The following is a 17,506-nucleotide window of genomic DNA, read 5'->3' on the forward strand; positions in this document are numbered from 1 at the left end:
TCATGCAGTATCCCGCACCACACATTCACTGCAAATCTGTGCTGATGATGTGCCACTAGCAGTGCATGTGGATTTTCATGTTCCCACACATGACTGTTTTTACTATTGAACACAGCAGTTTTCGTGAACTTGGCTGGGAATTCTTGCCCCACTCGCTATACGCACCAGACTTAGCCCCTTCGGACTACCACTTGTTTTCATTGATGCCTCACTCACTTTCCCAGCAACACTTCAACAATTACAAAGATGTCGAACAATGGCTTGCTGACCTGATCACCTCAAAATGTGAACGATTTTTCTGGTAGGGCATCCACAATTTGATGGACAGATGGGCAAAATGTATAGCTAGCGATGGCGCATACTTTGAATAAAACATTTGTTACCTTTCTCCCCAGATATACTTGTTTTCATTCGGATGAATTAAGAATTTTTAACACCTGGTACTAGTGTAAATGAATGAAAACATGGAATTTTTTTATTAATATTCTGGATGATTAGACTCCATGAATGTGTCATGTGACATTTTTGTGAACCATATGAATTACGCCAACTCTGAACAAGCATCAGCCAGTATCAGTGAATAAATTCTAACATACACTATATTGCCAATAATGACCAGACACCCATATGACTGTGCATACCTCGAGCTTGCCACTCATTTTGACTGCTGGCAGTGGTATACACGTCTACAGCACACTCATTGTCCTTCATGAAGATGTATAGGCGATCCTTTTTACAGCTCAGAGGGTGTCCGGTCATTATTGGCAATATAGTGCATTGACTCAGCTCCTTCTGTGTTTATTACTATAACGTGCATCTATATACGTGGGTTGGAAATTTAATAGTGGCAACACTGCTGTATATATGCCATGAAACAAAACCGGTGCTACTCACTTATACCACATGTTAGTTTGATACCTAAGCTACCTCCCAGTAAATGAACCCTTCCTTCGAATACTAGGCATATGCGCAGTGACAAGAGGAATAGAACATCGTTGGAGTTGGCGGTCTAAGTTGTGCAGTCAGAACCCCACTAATGTGTAAGTTCTGGTGATTGTCGCCATATATCCAGGACAGACTGTCAATGTGCAGTATTACTGTTCATTTTTGGAACATAACCTACAACCTGCATTGCGAAAGAAGAGGGGAACACTTTCAGCTGAATCGTCCCATTATTTTGCAGGACAATGCTCGGGTGCATGTAGTGCAACCTGTGGCTGATTTGTTAGCTCGATGGGGCTGGCAGATGCTCTACCAGTCCTCGTGACTTTGATTTGATCCCCAAGATGAAGCTTCTGAACTGTTCTAGAGATTCTTCACGCAATAGACCATTCTATTCAAACCATCAACAGAACAGGCACTGCTACAGAAATACTATGACTTTCACATCACTGGCAACGGTTGTACACAATGCTGGTGACTACATCAAAGGGCTGTACAAGTTTCACAGAGGTATTTCTTTTGTATCATTTGAGAATAAATAGTTGCTACTATTAAATGTGAAACCTACATACATATCAGAGAGGATAGTACTGTTATGATGACTTTGGTCACCGTCATGTACTTTTAAAGTTATCATCCTACCTTTGGAGGTAATAAAAGTACATGGTTTTAAAACAGACAGTATGATACAAGAACTAAAACTTCCAGGGCATACCAAGAAAGGGGGGCTTGGGGGTTCAAAATGCTCCAAAATATTCTTGAAACATGAACAATTAGAATTCTTTGTCCGCTATGTACACTGCTGTCTGCACTTTGTTGTAACAAAAACTTTTCTAAACTTTACACCCAGTAAGACAGAGACAGAGAGAGAGAGAGAGCGAGCACATCAGCATCATTGCAGGACATACACTAAAATGTGTGTTAGAAAATAAATATTTTTTCTCAATTCTTCCAATACCCGTGCTCTGTTTCAGAAACCCAAGCAAATTATTTCAGTGATATAATTTGTAATGTATAATTCCATATTACGAATTGTGTCAAACAGTGCTGAAATAATAGTGCCTTCTCTTTCTCTCTCTCTCTCTAGCCTGCTTCATGATGAAGTGGTTAACACAGTATGCTACGATGCCAGGGGTCCCAGGTTCGAATCCTGGCCTGGGGATGAATGTTATTTGTGAGTGTCCCTTCTTGAATTTCATTGTATCATCATTCACAATTAGCTAAAAGTGGCACAAAGTGAAGTAAAATAAACAAAATCAAACATCTCTCTCTCTCTCTCTTTTTATTGTGTATATATTAGCTTTTATGAAATCATGATCCTGTCAACCCCTTCTCCCCTAAATTTTCTTCCTGAGCACGTCCTTGTTTCCCAGTCTATGTGACATCAGGTGAAAAGTGACAAAACTCTAAAACTTTTAGTTTCTTTCTTCTGTTGTACTGTCTGTTTTAGGCAGGAGTAATACTAACAAATGGAAATGATATTTGAGACAAAATAAAAAGTAGGCTTAATTCAGGAAATGCATGTTACTGTTCTCTACATAAACTTTTGTCTTCTTGTGTAATATCTAAGAAATTAAAAGTTAAAATATACAAAACAGTAATTTTGCCTGTATTATTATATGGATGCTAAACTTGGTCCCTTACATTGAAAGAGGAAAATAAATTGAGAGTATTTCAAAATAAAAGCCTTAGAAAAATACTTGGACCTAAAAGGGATGAGGAGACAGGTGAGTGCAGAATGTTACATAATTAAGAACTACATAATTTGTATTCATGTCCCAATATTATTAGAATGATTAAATCAAGAAGACTTAGGTGGACAGGTAATGTGGCACGAATGGGAGACGAAAGAAGAGTTTACAGGATTCTTGTTGAGAAACCTGATGGTAAGAGACCTGTAGGAAGACCAAGACGAAGATGGAGGGATAACGTTGAGATGGACCTGAAGGAAATTGGTAGGGATGGAAAACAGTATATAGATCTTGCTCAGGATAGGGACAGATGGAAGGCCTGTGTTGCTGCAGCCATGAACCTTTAGGTTTAAGAAGGCTAAATAGTACTCCTCTAAATTTATCCAACTAAATTGTATGAAATTGTAATACAAGGGTTGATCAAATGAAAAGGTACGGAACGTCGTAACAACGGAATTGTTTATATAATACCGATGCCGCAATGGGAGAACGTAGCGTGATATGTAGGGGTGCGATTAGAGCCGCCACGCGGCAACGGAGCATGCAGGGGAACATGCATGCGCAGGAGAGAGCAGAGGCTCTGATACAGAGCGCCGTCCAAGAGACGCGGCAGTGCGTGTTCAGACAGGATGGCGTTAACATTGGCAAATTCGACTGTTGAAGAGCAGCGAGGCGTTATCCGTTTTCTGACAGCGGAAGGTGTTAAACCGGCCGATATTCATGGCCGGATGGTGAACGTTTACGGGAAGACTGTGTGTCTGGCAAATCAGTGAGGAAATGGAGTGCCCGTTTTCGTGCAGGCCTTGAGAGTTTGCTTGATGACCCAAGAGCAGGGTCACACACGCGAAACTGTCCAGGTTGAAGTGGGAGCAGCTAGACCATCTGCCCTACAGTCCGGACTTATCCCCCTATGACTTCCATGTGTTTGGTCCCCTGAAAAAGCATCTCAAAGGAAATTGCTTCACCTCGGACGATGAACTCAAGGACACTGTGAAGGACTGGGTCACGTCACGGCCAAAGGAATTCTGGGAAAAAGGAATCATTCGGCTCGTTCATCAATGGGATCAATGTGCTCAGGCCTATGGAGGATACAGTGTCGTTTTGTACCTTTTCATTTGATCAACCCTTGTAGATACTTACATGCTGAAAACCTGCATGCACCAACCAGTGTTTCCCATGTGAGAGAATTTTTGTTATCGTCATATTATATAGAATACACAGCAGCTGGGAAGAACTAAGCTTAAATTAAAACAAAACGAAATGTGATATTAGAAATATAAAATTCTTGTATCTGTAATTAACATTTTTCAATATTAACACTTAATGACGTGTGCAGGGCAAATTTTTCCCATGGCTGTGCTGGTCGCAGCTAATATTTGGTGGGTTTTAGTCTTAAGTGCTTGTAATTTTTCAGCCCCTCACTTTAAATCGCATACGACATGGTTGGAAATTCACTCAATCATGCTTGTTTGTAGGTTGGCTGTTTGTTATTTTCAACATCATGTAGTCTTTGGCAAATATTCACCTATGCACCATTACTTGGGTATTTCAGTATTGTTATTTGTTTTGTTGTTTTCTGTACTGTTTCACAAGTTTTGTACTGTGTTTGAAACTGTGCTTCAACCTTTAGATGCACATTGGCAACTAATATATAACCTTTAGGTACCAAAACTGAAAAAAATGTTGCCAGAATTGGATTTAAAATCAAAATGTCACATGCCAGAACTAGTGTAATCCAGAAGAAAGCATTGTTTGTGGTTTGTCATGTGCTTTTCATCAAATTGTCAGATGTGGTTAATCTAGAAGTCAGGGATTTATCCAGAATTTTTAATTTAAAGTGTGTAAGTTCATGTTTAGGGGAGTGTATTTAGAGCCAAAATGAGGAAATTTGGGGGGTGTTGTTTGGAATGTGTGAATATATCACTGCTAGAAAGTGACACAATATAACCAAAAGAGAAAAAAGTGAAATAAAAATAAGAGTTAATAAAATTGACACTTATCGAATTATGTGACATGTTCAAGTTTATGCACACAAAAGGAAAAAAAAAAAGCAAAAGTGGAAAGTGGGCATTGCAAAGAACTCATAAATCACAATCTAACAATTTTTGCACATATTTCAGATTTTTTTTTAATGTTTCATAAATTTAATATTATGAAAGTACTAACAATTTACAAATATGACTGTTTATATAATTGTATGTTATTCCAATAGGCGGATGACATTCAGGGTTTAAAATATTCATTATTACAATACAATGGAAAAAATCATGCAAATTTGTAATTAAAAGATACTGTATTTACTCGAGTACCCTCCATTTTTTTCTTTACCAAAAGGATTATAGACAATAGGGCTGTGCATCTTATGTATTTACAGAGCTCCTAACAATAGCCCTGTCTAGTTGGTTGCATTTTTAAACTCGCTTTGACTCTCTTTGCACTGAAATGTCTAGTTGATTGCACGGTGCAACACAGAGTCTTCTAGTTCATTGATTTCGAGTCAAGTAGTGTATTTGGTGTCTGCACCATCTGCACTACCTTTCGGACTGGTGTATGTTTGGTGTATGGTCACATGGCTCATGCTAACTAATCAAATGACGGTTTAAAGCAGCAGACAGGCATTTCTTGAATCTTCTGAACTTGAACATAGCTTTCCATCTAGTTGGTTGAATGTAATTTCCTTGCACCAATCTGACACTGGATACACCTGCACTGCACCGAGTGTCAAAAGTGCAGCCAACTAGACAGAGCTAACGTATGAACACCATTTACGCAGTATATATATGCAACCTATTTAGCTCTTCTTGTGGGGTGTAATTGGTAGGCAAATAAAGCATGAAGCATGTTTGTGTGTATACTACAATTCACATATTAAGTGAAAGAATATGTAAAAGGCATTCTGGTTTAACTGCTAGTTATGTGTTGATTGTTTTTCAGCCCCACACTCCCTGCCTTCAACTGAATTGTGATAGGTAAAAAAAGGTAAAGTGCTCCCCTGTGCATAGCACCACGCCATGAAGGTGTATAGGGGGTGTGGGGGTAACGCCCCACACTTTCTTGATCCGGTCGTGAGTGGGGGTGATGTGATCAGCATCACGCCCCTGACCACCTTTACCCCCTAGGGTTTCATGTTATTGCCGGGGCAACTTCCATCGTTAGAAACGTTCCCGGATTTGAACCAGCCAGGGATCGAACCCGGGACCTTTAACATGGTAGTCAGACGCGTTACCGACCACCTTAGCCATTGATTATTTTCTCTTCTTTGCTCCATTTTCCTCATCTCTCCTAGAATCTTCTTCGATTCTCCTCACTACATCTCCTCTCCTCGCCTATCCTCTCTTTCTTCTCTCCTCTACTTTCCCTCTTCTCCTTTCGCTTTCTCTTTCTCCTCTCCTTTGTCACCTCTTGTTTTCTCTCACCTCTTTTCCTTTCTGTAGACTCTTCAGCGATGAAATACCAGAAAACCTATTTTTTTCTTCGAGAAAGAATTTTGTCACTTGCGATATAATAGTGATATTTTTAATAATTTTATACAATAATAATTGTTTATATTTTTTCGCGTATTGTATAAATATTTATTGTGCATGTGGCAACCCTGAAATTGAGCCTAACTCTACACGCAACCCACCAACGCCTTGTGTAAATTGGGTTGTATAAAGGTAAAAAAGGTAAAATTGTGATAGTGATAACCCTATTTGTATTGTAGAATGCACTGATTTCCCCCATCATTTCCTTCCTTCAAAATCCAGGTGTGTGGCTGTATCCAAGGGTGCCAAGTACTCTAGTAAATACTATGTATCAAACAGTCAACATTTAAAAAAAAATACCTTAAAATGAAAAAAATGTTGATGTTTTCCTGAGATATACAAGTTCATATTTAATCACCAGTACAAGTTCGTAATTTTTCAAGGCCATTTTACATATCTAATATGTAAGTTACATTTAATCACTTGTGCCAGGCCTGAATATCCTGATAATTATGCAATATTTTCAGTTGAACACTTCACCAAAATAGTTTCATGATTAAATATAAATGTTTTAATATGACTAATAAATCAATCTACAAATTGTTATTCTGCGAACTTTGGAAGTCATGATCTAGTATAGTTGTAATAGTTGAATTCAAATTTACACACTGCCAAAAAAAATATTTCAAAAATACAAAAGGTAACTGTTTTCAAATAAGCCACTCTATTATGAATTTTTCTTGGTATTATGAAAATACTAGATATTTTGTAACATGATAACATGCACCATCCTAATGCATTAATGCATACAGAAAGAACTAAATTAATACACACACACATGAAACGTATAGTCATTATACGTAATCACATTTCACATGTATTGATATCTTACTACATCTAAATTCCCGTAACATGAATAAAGTACTAAAGAAGAACCTCTGGATGCATAATAACTGGTTAGGTCTACCTTGTTAACATGGTAGATTCCCTATAATTTGGGGGTATATATAATTGCTAATGAATGAATTATCTAATTAAATAACTGTTCTGCTATTGTGCAATATAAAATTACAATATTACCTGAACAGCAATTGGCTTGACACTTGTAGAACATTCTATTATTTCATTGCTGGTATGTTCTTCTTTCTCTTCACTGTGAGCAAGGAGGTGTGCAAAATCCATTCCACTTTCTAGCAGGTCATTGTAGTTGCCCTGAGCCTCAATAGATCCCTGAAGGGAGTCACAAGAACATTTAAATTGTTATGCAAGCATATATAGTTTAGCCATCACATAATCATTAGAACAGGTTTTATACTAGAAATTCAGATAATGGTGTCCAGATTTTAAATTAGTGAATATCTATTTTGGAAGCAGCTAGTGGTCTTGATATCTGGATATTTTGATTATCCAAGAGATGACTATCTTGATAATTCAGATTCAGATAATTTGAGTGATCTATTCAGTTACAAGTTTTATTACATGTAACCTTTGTCAGAAAAGTTTCAGGATTGACGCTGTAAGAAATAATATATTCAACTCAGCAACTAATTCACTCTAATAAGCTTATGGTTAATTTTCCATGAAGTTCACGATTTTGCCACCTGTCTGGTATCCTTGTCAGGCATGTACAGCTATGAACCATAAGCTTATTACAGTGACTTACTTCTCTCTGTATAACTACTAAGGGATATCTTTAGATGCAATCACCAACTAATGGTTCTTCCTGTCAAAGTAGTTCCCTCCACTATCTACAAACAGCTGCCAGCATTTCCGGATGTCTTGAAAACAAGCAGAGAAAGCCTCTTCTGAAATGCTTCTCAGCACATCTGCCACATCCTTTTGGATTGCTGGAATATCTTGATGTCAGTTTCCTTTTAGTGGCATTTTCACATGGGAAACCAGATCAGGTGAATATGGTGGATGTGGAAGAGCAGGCATATGATGTTTGGCCAGATATTCCTGTACCGATACAGCAGTATGGGACATGCATATTCACAATACATATCAGGTGATTAAATAACACCTGCATGGTTCAATATCGTAGTTTGAGAATTATAAATCAATCCTGTAACTTCTCTGACAAACGTTATATATGATCTGATCTTCCATTACTGAAACTGAAAACAAGTCATAAAAAAGAATGTTGTGTTACAAACTTCACGCATCTTATGTTTTTTTTTAAATCAAGACTAAAATATCAGATATCTCCTTTTTTTATGCATATACGTGGGCAAATCAAAAAGTAAGTTACACCTGAGCCGTGTTCCTGTACTAAAAGAGAGAAAATAATCACGCTTTGTGGCAGCACTGTCCGGAATGTATTCTCCCCACACCCAAAGCAGCCATGCTGTAGCTGCTTTAATATGAGTAGTCACCGTGTCAGTATGGCATGTCATACTGAGGTGGTGTCCAACATTGAGTTCCGCTCAGTCTTCCGATTTTTGTGGACACGAAGGCATAATCAGAGTGAAATCCATCGCCAAATTGTCGAGGCATATGGTGGGAATGCAATGTCACATCCCATGATCAGGAAATTGCCAGATGTTCGAAAGAACAAAAGTGAACGACGAACAGTGTGTTGGGTAGCCTGCAACTGGAACACTATCGACAAAACGGAGCATGTGCATGCAATCATCCTTGCCAACTGACATGTGAAAATTAAAAGATATTGCAAGTGAACTAAACATATCATACAATAGTGTGTCTATGCTGATTCATGACCAGTTGGGTGTATAGTAAACTGTGCTCTCACTGGGTGCCACGATTGTTAACCGATGAGCACAAATGTCAACTCAATTAAAATTGAATGGAATTTTTACGCACAAGAAATCAAAAAACTGGTCACACGATTCGAAAAGTGCTTGGAATACCTTAGTGACTATGCATTTTTCTCCAATAATTATTTTTTTTCTAATGTGTCTTGTTTGTTTTATATAGGGGGTGTAACTTACTTTTTGATTTTCCCTAGTAAAAATCATTAAAACTGATTTTATAGGTACAAAAATTAACAACTAGCTACTACCTGTGATAATGCAAAGTTAATAAGTATTAATTGTTCATGCTCAGAGTAGTAAACAAACCTGATCTACAGAAGATATCTCTCTTCTCCAAAAGAACATCAGCCTTATAGTTTCTAATGTTTTTGATTGCTAACTGATATATTCAGGTTGATAAACCAATATATACGTGGGTTGGAAATTTAATAGTGGCAACACTGCTGTATATATGCCATGAAACGGAACCGGTGCTTCTCACTTATACAACATGTTAGTTTCATACCTAAGCTACCTCCCAGTAAATGGACTCTTCCTTCCAACACTAGGCACATGCGCAGTGACGAGAGGAATAGAGTATTGCTGGAGTTGGCAGTCTAAGTTGTGTAGTCAGAACCCCACTAATGTGAAAATTCTGATGATTCTCGCCGAACCTGCAGGACAGACCATCAATGTGCAGTATTACATGTGGTATTACTGTTCATTTTTGTAACATAACCTGCGACCTGCACTTCTTCTGAATCCTCCCATCATTTTGCAGGGCAATGCTTGGGTGCATGTAGTCTGATTTGTTACCTCGATGGGGCTGGCAGATGCTCTACCAGCCCCTGTGACTTTGATTTGATAAAGGGCATTTGCTTCCGAACTGTTCCAGAAATTCTTCAGGCAATTCTTCATTCAAATCATCAACAGAACAGGCACTGCTACAGAAATACTACGACTTCCACATCTCTGGGAATGGTGGTACACAATGCTGGTGATTACATCGAAGGACTGTAAAAGTTTCACAGAGGTATCACTCTCGTATCATTTGTAAATTAATAGTTGCCAATATAAAATTTTCAACACACGTATATTACATTTTTTCATAATAGGTAAGGAACGATATGAAATTTTTACAGTAGGAATGAGACTATCCAAATCTGGAGAGATTTGGAGCTTGTAATGGATTGACTTAAGTTTTATATATTGGTTCCAAGATTCAGATATCAGATTTGGGATCCAGATATCAGTTCTAAGATTTGAGATTCAGATATTTCACTCAAGGTTTGAGTTTCAAAAATCAGTTTTAGGATTCTAGATTTGGGTAATTTGGATTCAGACTTAAACACCCATCACAATAGTACAATACTTCGAAGTAATGTTACAGTATGAAATTTCACCTATCACAAATATAGTACTTACATTACACAAAATGACAATGTGATCTGCATTTTTAAGATACTGCAACTGGTGTGTGACCAGAATGCATGTCTTGTTTCTTAAAAATGAAGTAATGCAGTTTTCAAATAATTGTTTTCCAACAAATGTGTCCACAGCAGACAATGGATCATCGAAAAGGTAGATATCAGCATCGCGGTAGACAGCTCTGAAAAAATAGTCAGTGGTTACTTTGTTTCAATAATTTCTTTATCATAATTAATTTAATATGATAATGTGAACAGCAATCATGAATGATGGGGCAACAATGAATTATAGTTGATTAATTTATAATTAAGCATGATTTTCAAGAATATGAAATTCTGATATAATGGCACCCACGGACCACGGAAACGTACAGAGGACATCAAAACAAACAACTTTTCTCAGTAACATTTTTCTTGTTGGTGTGTCGATTCGACGATACAGCCGTTCAAAAAAGACCGTTTTGCCGCCTGGATGCTGGCAACCCAACACAACATTTTATCGTATCTGTGACGTCATATCCTGCGGCGAAACAGCACACACCAATTTTGTGAACTACCAACAACATTATTAACTGTAAAATGAAGCGAGAAACTCATCCAGTAGACCGAACATCATAGCCTACCTGCCAGAAAATCTGCAGTCATCTAAGGAAAGGGGGAAGTGAACCAACGATATGAGAAATGGTAAAAACATGTTCAAAATGAAGTGTAAATATCGGATTTTCTCTCAGCCTACATGTCAAATATCAACAACAACAAATGTTATTGGACCTACAGCTTACATTTGGCTGTTTACGCCCAGCTACATGTCAATTATATTTGCAAATCTTGTTGCAAAGTTTATATCTACAGGTTTGTGCCCATATGCCTTGTGGTACTTTTGTGCTGATAACGGAAGTATCCGAGTTTCATGTTGTTACATTACGGCTAAAACACGTACAACCACAGTAACAATCTAATGGTGAATCAGTAGCGAATATACTACACTGTTTAGAAGTTGTAAACTATTACATGTGTATCCCGTGCATAGATAAACACAGTCGTCGGAGAGCTTGTATTACTGCTACTTATGTCCCTGTATTTTCAACAATTTTTGTGACGCCTCATAATTCCCTGAATATATACTGTGTGTCCATTTGACCACATAATATGATCAGGTGATAGTAATATTTATGATGTCATAGACAACTGGTTTAAGATAGAAAATAAACTAACCTTAATGTGCCAGGATTTAGCAACAAAAAAATTATGATAGCAACAGGTTAAACTTGGCAAATTTATCAAAAGAAAAAATCACACGAGGAAAGGATTTCTGTTTGTTGCTTTAATTTTGGACACTAGTGTAGTATCAGAAGGATGAAGTGGATAGACTAAATTGTAGATGTCAACTTGGTAACTAGATTTGCAAAATATTTGACATGTAAACTGAGACAAAATTCGATATGACCACTTCCACTTGAATTATATTTTCTTTCTACCATTTTTCGTATCGTTTGTTTACTTCCTGTTATGTTACAGAATGTGTTTGCTCGTTTTGTTTTACTTTACATAGTGTGGCTGATTGTAGGTATCTCATTTCTCACAGAATGTGTGTGTTCCTGGCAACCCTGGAACACATCGCTTCAAGATGGGATATGACATCACAAGTGCAATCAAATGTTTGGTGTAGTTGCCAGCATTCAGGTGGCAAAACGGGCTTTTTTGAACAACTGTAGTGCTGAAATGATGCACCAACGAGAAAAATGTTATCGAGAAAAGTTGTTTTGTTTTGATGTCCTCTATACGAATCTGCGATCCGTGGGCTCCATTAAAATGACACCCTGTATAATATATATATACATGTATTTTTTTAACAATGCTAATTCCATAGAATACAAGTTGATATTTTGAGAATTTACTCTGGCTTGTAGAGCCATGGTTATCTAGTTAGTAGGGCATCTGACTGCCACATGGGAGACCTGAGTTTGATTCCTGGGGTTATGACGATACCAGGAATGAGTCGACTGTTCTTCTAGAATTAAAAATTCGGATCCAAGTATCCGGCATGTAGCTCAGTAGAGGTGATTTGTTTCACCTACAGTACTAGCCAGTATTAGAGTCCAGGAAACACACAAACACTAGTTAAGCGTGGACTTAAACATAAACCATCATTAAGTAAAACTACAAGGACAGAAATAAAGTTTTATAACAATTATATTCACTGAAATCAAAATTGAACAAAATCACAGAATTGTTTTTTTGTCTTCTAATATGTACAATCTATAGAGGCACATATTTTTGGTAAATAAAATAGCAAAATTTCGGTACAAAAACAGAGTTGATTACAGGTTCAAAAGCGATAAATAAAATAGAATTAAGGTGTTATAGTGGTGAATAATCACATCAAAAGTGCTATATAAAATTACATTTTGGTTTTAAAATTGTGAATATAATCCTAAATTTGATTTAAAAACTGCACTTATTATACAAAAATAAACTTACCCCTTCTAATAGCACATTTATGTAGTTACCAGAGTATTAAGTTTTTTCCTGTGTAAAGGGGTCCATTTTTGCTTCTCAAATATTTACAACAGAATTAATCAATGTTCCGTGAATTGCATAACTCACAGGATACTTTAGACTTCAGAAAGTGTCGCATCAGTATATAAACTGTAAATTTCATGTTTAAGAATATATTTCGCATTTTGCAGTTCATTTCGCATTATTTCGTGACAAAAAAGGGTAGAAAAATGCACCTCACACCTTTCAGAAACATGAGAAATGAACATTACAGCAGCATGTTATTTCTTATTTCTTGTTTTTGTCAAAAACAAAATTTGCATGCCTCTAACAATCTATTATGTACTTTGATATAATATACCCAAGGATCCTTACAATACAAATAATTCTTGGCCTTGACTTTACCCATTCTTCCTTAAAGGTATAACATGTTTGAATAACCACCATTTAAAACAAATGAACTTTGAATTGTAATGTGACTTCCACAACCAGTTAACAATTGCTCATCTTTAAATTACATTAATTTTTGTAATTCAGTGATTTTTACTGTTGATAACTAACTCATCATCATCAGTCTAGTTATGATTGATCCACATACACGACATAATCCTGTTATTGTAAAACTCCTAATGCGGCACAAATTATGATTAGACGAGGTCAACCTTTGTACCCTGAAAGTATCGAATGAGGCTCAATGATGCATAGTACTTACGATCGTAGCCACTTCGCCAAACAGGTCAGGAGGTCTCTTCCAGGGAAATCCTCAGTTATTCGAAGAATGTTCCATAACCATAGCATTCACTACTTGGAGTTTGATTGGAACTTCTTTTGTCAGAACACAGAAAGGAACGGAAATCGAGATGTGAATGGGATTCAGTCACAGATGACACTGCCACATTTTTTGACCTCCATCATGCAATATAACTCAAAACTTGTCACTTTTGAACAAGATACACATGCGAATCACAGGAAAATTATCTTTCTCAGAGCCGCGTTTAACTTCACGTTGCGCACTGTTCACTTCCCCTCTGCGAACTCCTGCTCGCACGCGAATTACTTAGGAAAAATAATATCCCTTTTCTCTGTGAAAACTTTAGCATCGCGCAGACTTCACTTCTTGCAGCGAACTAACTTATTTTTCTTCCTTTATCACAGATAAAGCAAAAAAACCACACACTATACCAGAGAACATAATTTTTACCAAACACAACAATAGAGGTTTGCATTCAGATTTCAGTACCAAGATTTGCTATTTCTTTGAAAAGAAAAGCAGCTCTCTCTCTCTCTCTTTGAGCACCCGTTGTTAACAATGCAGTTGCTTACTCATAAACATTCAAGACTGTGTGTGATTTTTGGTTTCTTAACAGCAAAAACGACACTGCAAGCTTAAACAAGATTCTTGATTTTGAAAGAGAACTTGACTATAATGCCAATTTTGTTCAGGTTGCTTCATAAAGCAAAATTACAGGAACTTATCAAATACATAATTACATAAAAAAGAAGAATGCAGCCATTGCAGACCTCTCTGCATTATCCACAGATCACAGTTTATTGAATACAGTGATAGGGCATGTGATCTAAGGTCAGAATTTTTCTGGCCTTGTCCCCGCATAAAGCAGCTTTGGGGCTCATCCAGCCTCAAATCAAAGGGTACCTGGAGACACCCCTGTGGGGGGAGGGGTGTGTGAAGGTTTCCAGAATGTGGTGCTGATCACACCACCTCCAAAATTGCCAAGATTGCGAATGTGTGCGGGCCCTACCCCCACATCCCCCCTAAATGTGCCTTCATGGCATGGTGCTATATGCACGGGAACTTTACCTTACCTTATACATTTAAGGATGCAAAATGACCATGTGTGCCAATGCAGCCAATAATTTTAACTCATGCATCCATTCATTTCTACATGGCAGTCAGATGCTGTACTGACTAGACCAAAGCAACTTCCATAAAATGGAAGGATAAGAGGTAAAAATCTCACTAAAACTCATCTGGAAATGTTTTTACCTAAGTACTAGTAATATTTACCTGTTAAGGGACCTCCCCGATAACGTAGTGGTAATTTTGTCACCTTGTAATCAAGGGGTCCGGGTTCAATATCCAGTGCAGGCATATAGTGGTTTGGATTCCACATTAAACTGTAGGTCCAGTCCCGGTTAACCTTTCTGTACATAAAATTGACTCTAAAACAAACAAACAAGAAATTTACCTGGCAAGATTGACTCTCGCTTTTTGGCCTCCGCTCAGAGAAATCCCCCTCTCCCCAACAATCGTCTGGTCCCCGTAGGGGAAATGCTGAAAGTCCTTCTTCAGAGCACAGACCTCCACCACCCTCTCGTATCGCTCTAAGTCTAAGGGGGAACCAAACAAAATGTTCTGCTGCACGGAAGCAGAGAATAGCCAAGGCTCTTGTGCTGCGTAGGAGACTCTTCCGTTCACCTCCACGGAGCCTTTGGTCAGGGGGAGCTCACCCAAGATGGCATGGAGCAAACTAGTCTGTGCAGAAGAAAAGGTTTTTGTATATTAATAATACTAACCTGAACTTACAGACTGGTAAGAATACTGACACGGTCGTGCCAGTTTCAACAATAATAGTAATCTCAATATATTAATACATGAACAACACGAGACTCTACAATGTTATACAAATGACACCTCTCAGAGCATGGGAAAACATTAAGATTTGCAGTCAAAACAAAACTCAAAACTTACGTTTGACATATAGATTCAAGAATCTATTTCGATTATGCAGTTAATAAAAAAAATGTATATAAATGTACAAGGGCAAAATGATGTCAACAAAATATATCAACTCAAACAGGCATTGTCAGTCAAAATAAGCACACAATGGCACTGACAAATAAAAATTACACAAATATATCACCCCAAGACAATGGTCTCAACAAGGGTTGAGGGTTCGAGACCCTACAACAAGAAACGAAATAAATTGGTGTGCACAGAGACCCTCATCAAGAGCCAGGGCGAAAACAAGTTGTGTACAAATGAGAGGACCGTAGGGTGTATTGCACCCCACACTAGTCCTCCACATGAACCTCATCCCAACGAGCACCAAGGAATCTCGGGACAAGACACACAATAAAAATCGACATTGAAATAATGACACAAAATGGCAAATAAGCAAAATTACAAACTCCTCAACAAGTGCCAGGGCACAACGAGTTGTGTATAGCAAGAGGGCCGTAAGGTGTATTGCATCCTACACAGGTCCCCCACACGAACCACCCCTCAAGGAGTACCAAGAAGAATCTAAACAAAGCACATTAGACATTTATACACTTCAAAGAGCAAATGAAAAATGGTTCAGAATCTGGACAGACTGGCTCGTATTTATAATCTTTTTGTTGCCACAGACGACTAGTATCAGAATGGAAATTATATATGCAAAGGTATGTAAAAACATTAATCCATAATAACAAAATACACAAAAGACACAGTAACAGCACAAAATTATAGAGTTCATTTTGCAATTAAAACATTCTTTAAATAACTAAACTTTACCAGAAAACTATAAAAACTAATAACGTGAGGTCAGCAACAAGATTAATATATACAAGGCGGGACTGTGTACTTCAACAGTCTGACGTCACTCAAACATTTTGAAAGTAAATAAAATATAGAAATATATCAAAATCTGTAGCTCAAATAGATCATAAATTACACAAAAACAATAGCATAAATTATCGCGTGCTTAAAAACTGTTCACGGGATATGTCCTTTCATTTCCACAGAAAAACATGCACACGATTCCATGGTGAACCAAACACGTCACGTCAACTTCTTACATCAAGTTATGTGTTTGTGTTAATCACACACAGTTACGGCACCAACACAACAGTTCGGCACAAATGCAGTGTGCAAGGGAAAACTTCTCCCAGTTATAAAGAACGCTGTTCATAAGTCTGTAGTGGAAAAATGAACTTGCTCTAGACCTTGGTGCAACCACAAGGGGGTCCCAGGAAGGACATGTCAATACTGTCACACCTAGAATTTTAGTCACCCACCAGAATCGAACTCAGTAACTTTATTCCGACTACCATATTCCTTTGACCATAACTTTCCTTTACGTTATTCATTGCTCAGCAATGGTAAGTTTTTAAGAGGCTTACAAGAGCTCTTTCGACAAGAAAATGCTTGTTTATCGACTTGGCAAGAAGCCACAACAGGATACAGTTTATCTCATATGTCAGAGGTCTGCCCGCATTGGTTAATAATCTGCATTGTTTGCCTTCCGGAGGGAAGCACGCTTTGTCAAGGGTTATCCCAGCCAAGCCGCAGAAAGAAATAAGGAGCTTCCTGTTTGTTTGTAGAGTCGATAAGGTCACGCCACTCATATGCCTCGAGTGAATGATCAATTACCATGATTTCCTTATCCAACCTTACAAGCCCAAAGAGCCAAAAACATTAACCTTTCATATATGGTAATAGGAACTTTCCCAATTCTTTAGAAACTTGTTATTTCTTAGGATTTAACATAAGTCAGAGTTCAAAGAATAACACGTCAGTCAGAGGGCGCTAGTAAAGGACCCCACCCAGTGACAAGCCTTTTTCAGTTGTATAAAAGCTTAGGTTTTGCCTCAAAAGTCAGTCAGAGTCAGAGGTGGACAGAGAGTGAGACAGTCAGTTCAGTTCTTAAGTTCTCAAGAGAGATTCAGAGTCTTTAGTTCGAACTCAGGTTCAAAGCCTGAGTTATGAAGCCAACTTCACTAGAAGC

At 37.7% G+C, this 17,506-nt stretch overlaps 1 protein-coding gene across 4 annotated transcripts in view; it reads right to left on the minus strand.

Annotated features, from left to right (window-relative positions):
* Positions 1-17,506, minus strand: part of LOC145993985 (ATP-binding cassette sub-family C member 4-like) — a 214,712-nt gene that overhangs the window by 78,484 nt on the left and 118,722 nt on the right. For 3 of the 4 annotated variants that reach the window (XM_083130020.1, XM_083130017.1, XM_083130018.1), the window contains 4 exons: positions 14,984-15,270; positions 10,276-10,459; positions 7,178-7,327; positions 3,774-3,872 (listed from right to left, as the gene is read on the minus strand). In XM_083130020.1, coding sequence (XP_082986146.1) covers positions 3,774-3,872; positions 7,178-7,327; positions 10,276-10,459; positions 14,984-15,270 — 720 coding nt within the window. The remainder of the gene's footprint in view (positions 1-3,773; positions 3,873-7,177; positions 7,328-10,275; positions 10,460-14,983; positions 15,271-17,506) is intronic. The other variant, XM_083130019.1, reaches the window with a different exon arrangement.

The sequence above is a fragment of the Lepisma saccharinum genome, chromosome 10 (assembly GCF_977018435.1).
Source record: "Lepisma saccharinum chromosome 10, izLepSacc3.1, whole genome shotgun sequence".
Taxonomy (NCBI): domain Eukaryota; kingdom Metazoa; phylum Arthropoda; class Insecta; order Zygentoma; family Lepismatidae; genus Lepisma; species Lepisma saccharinum.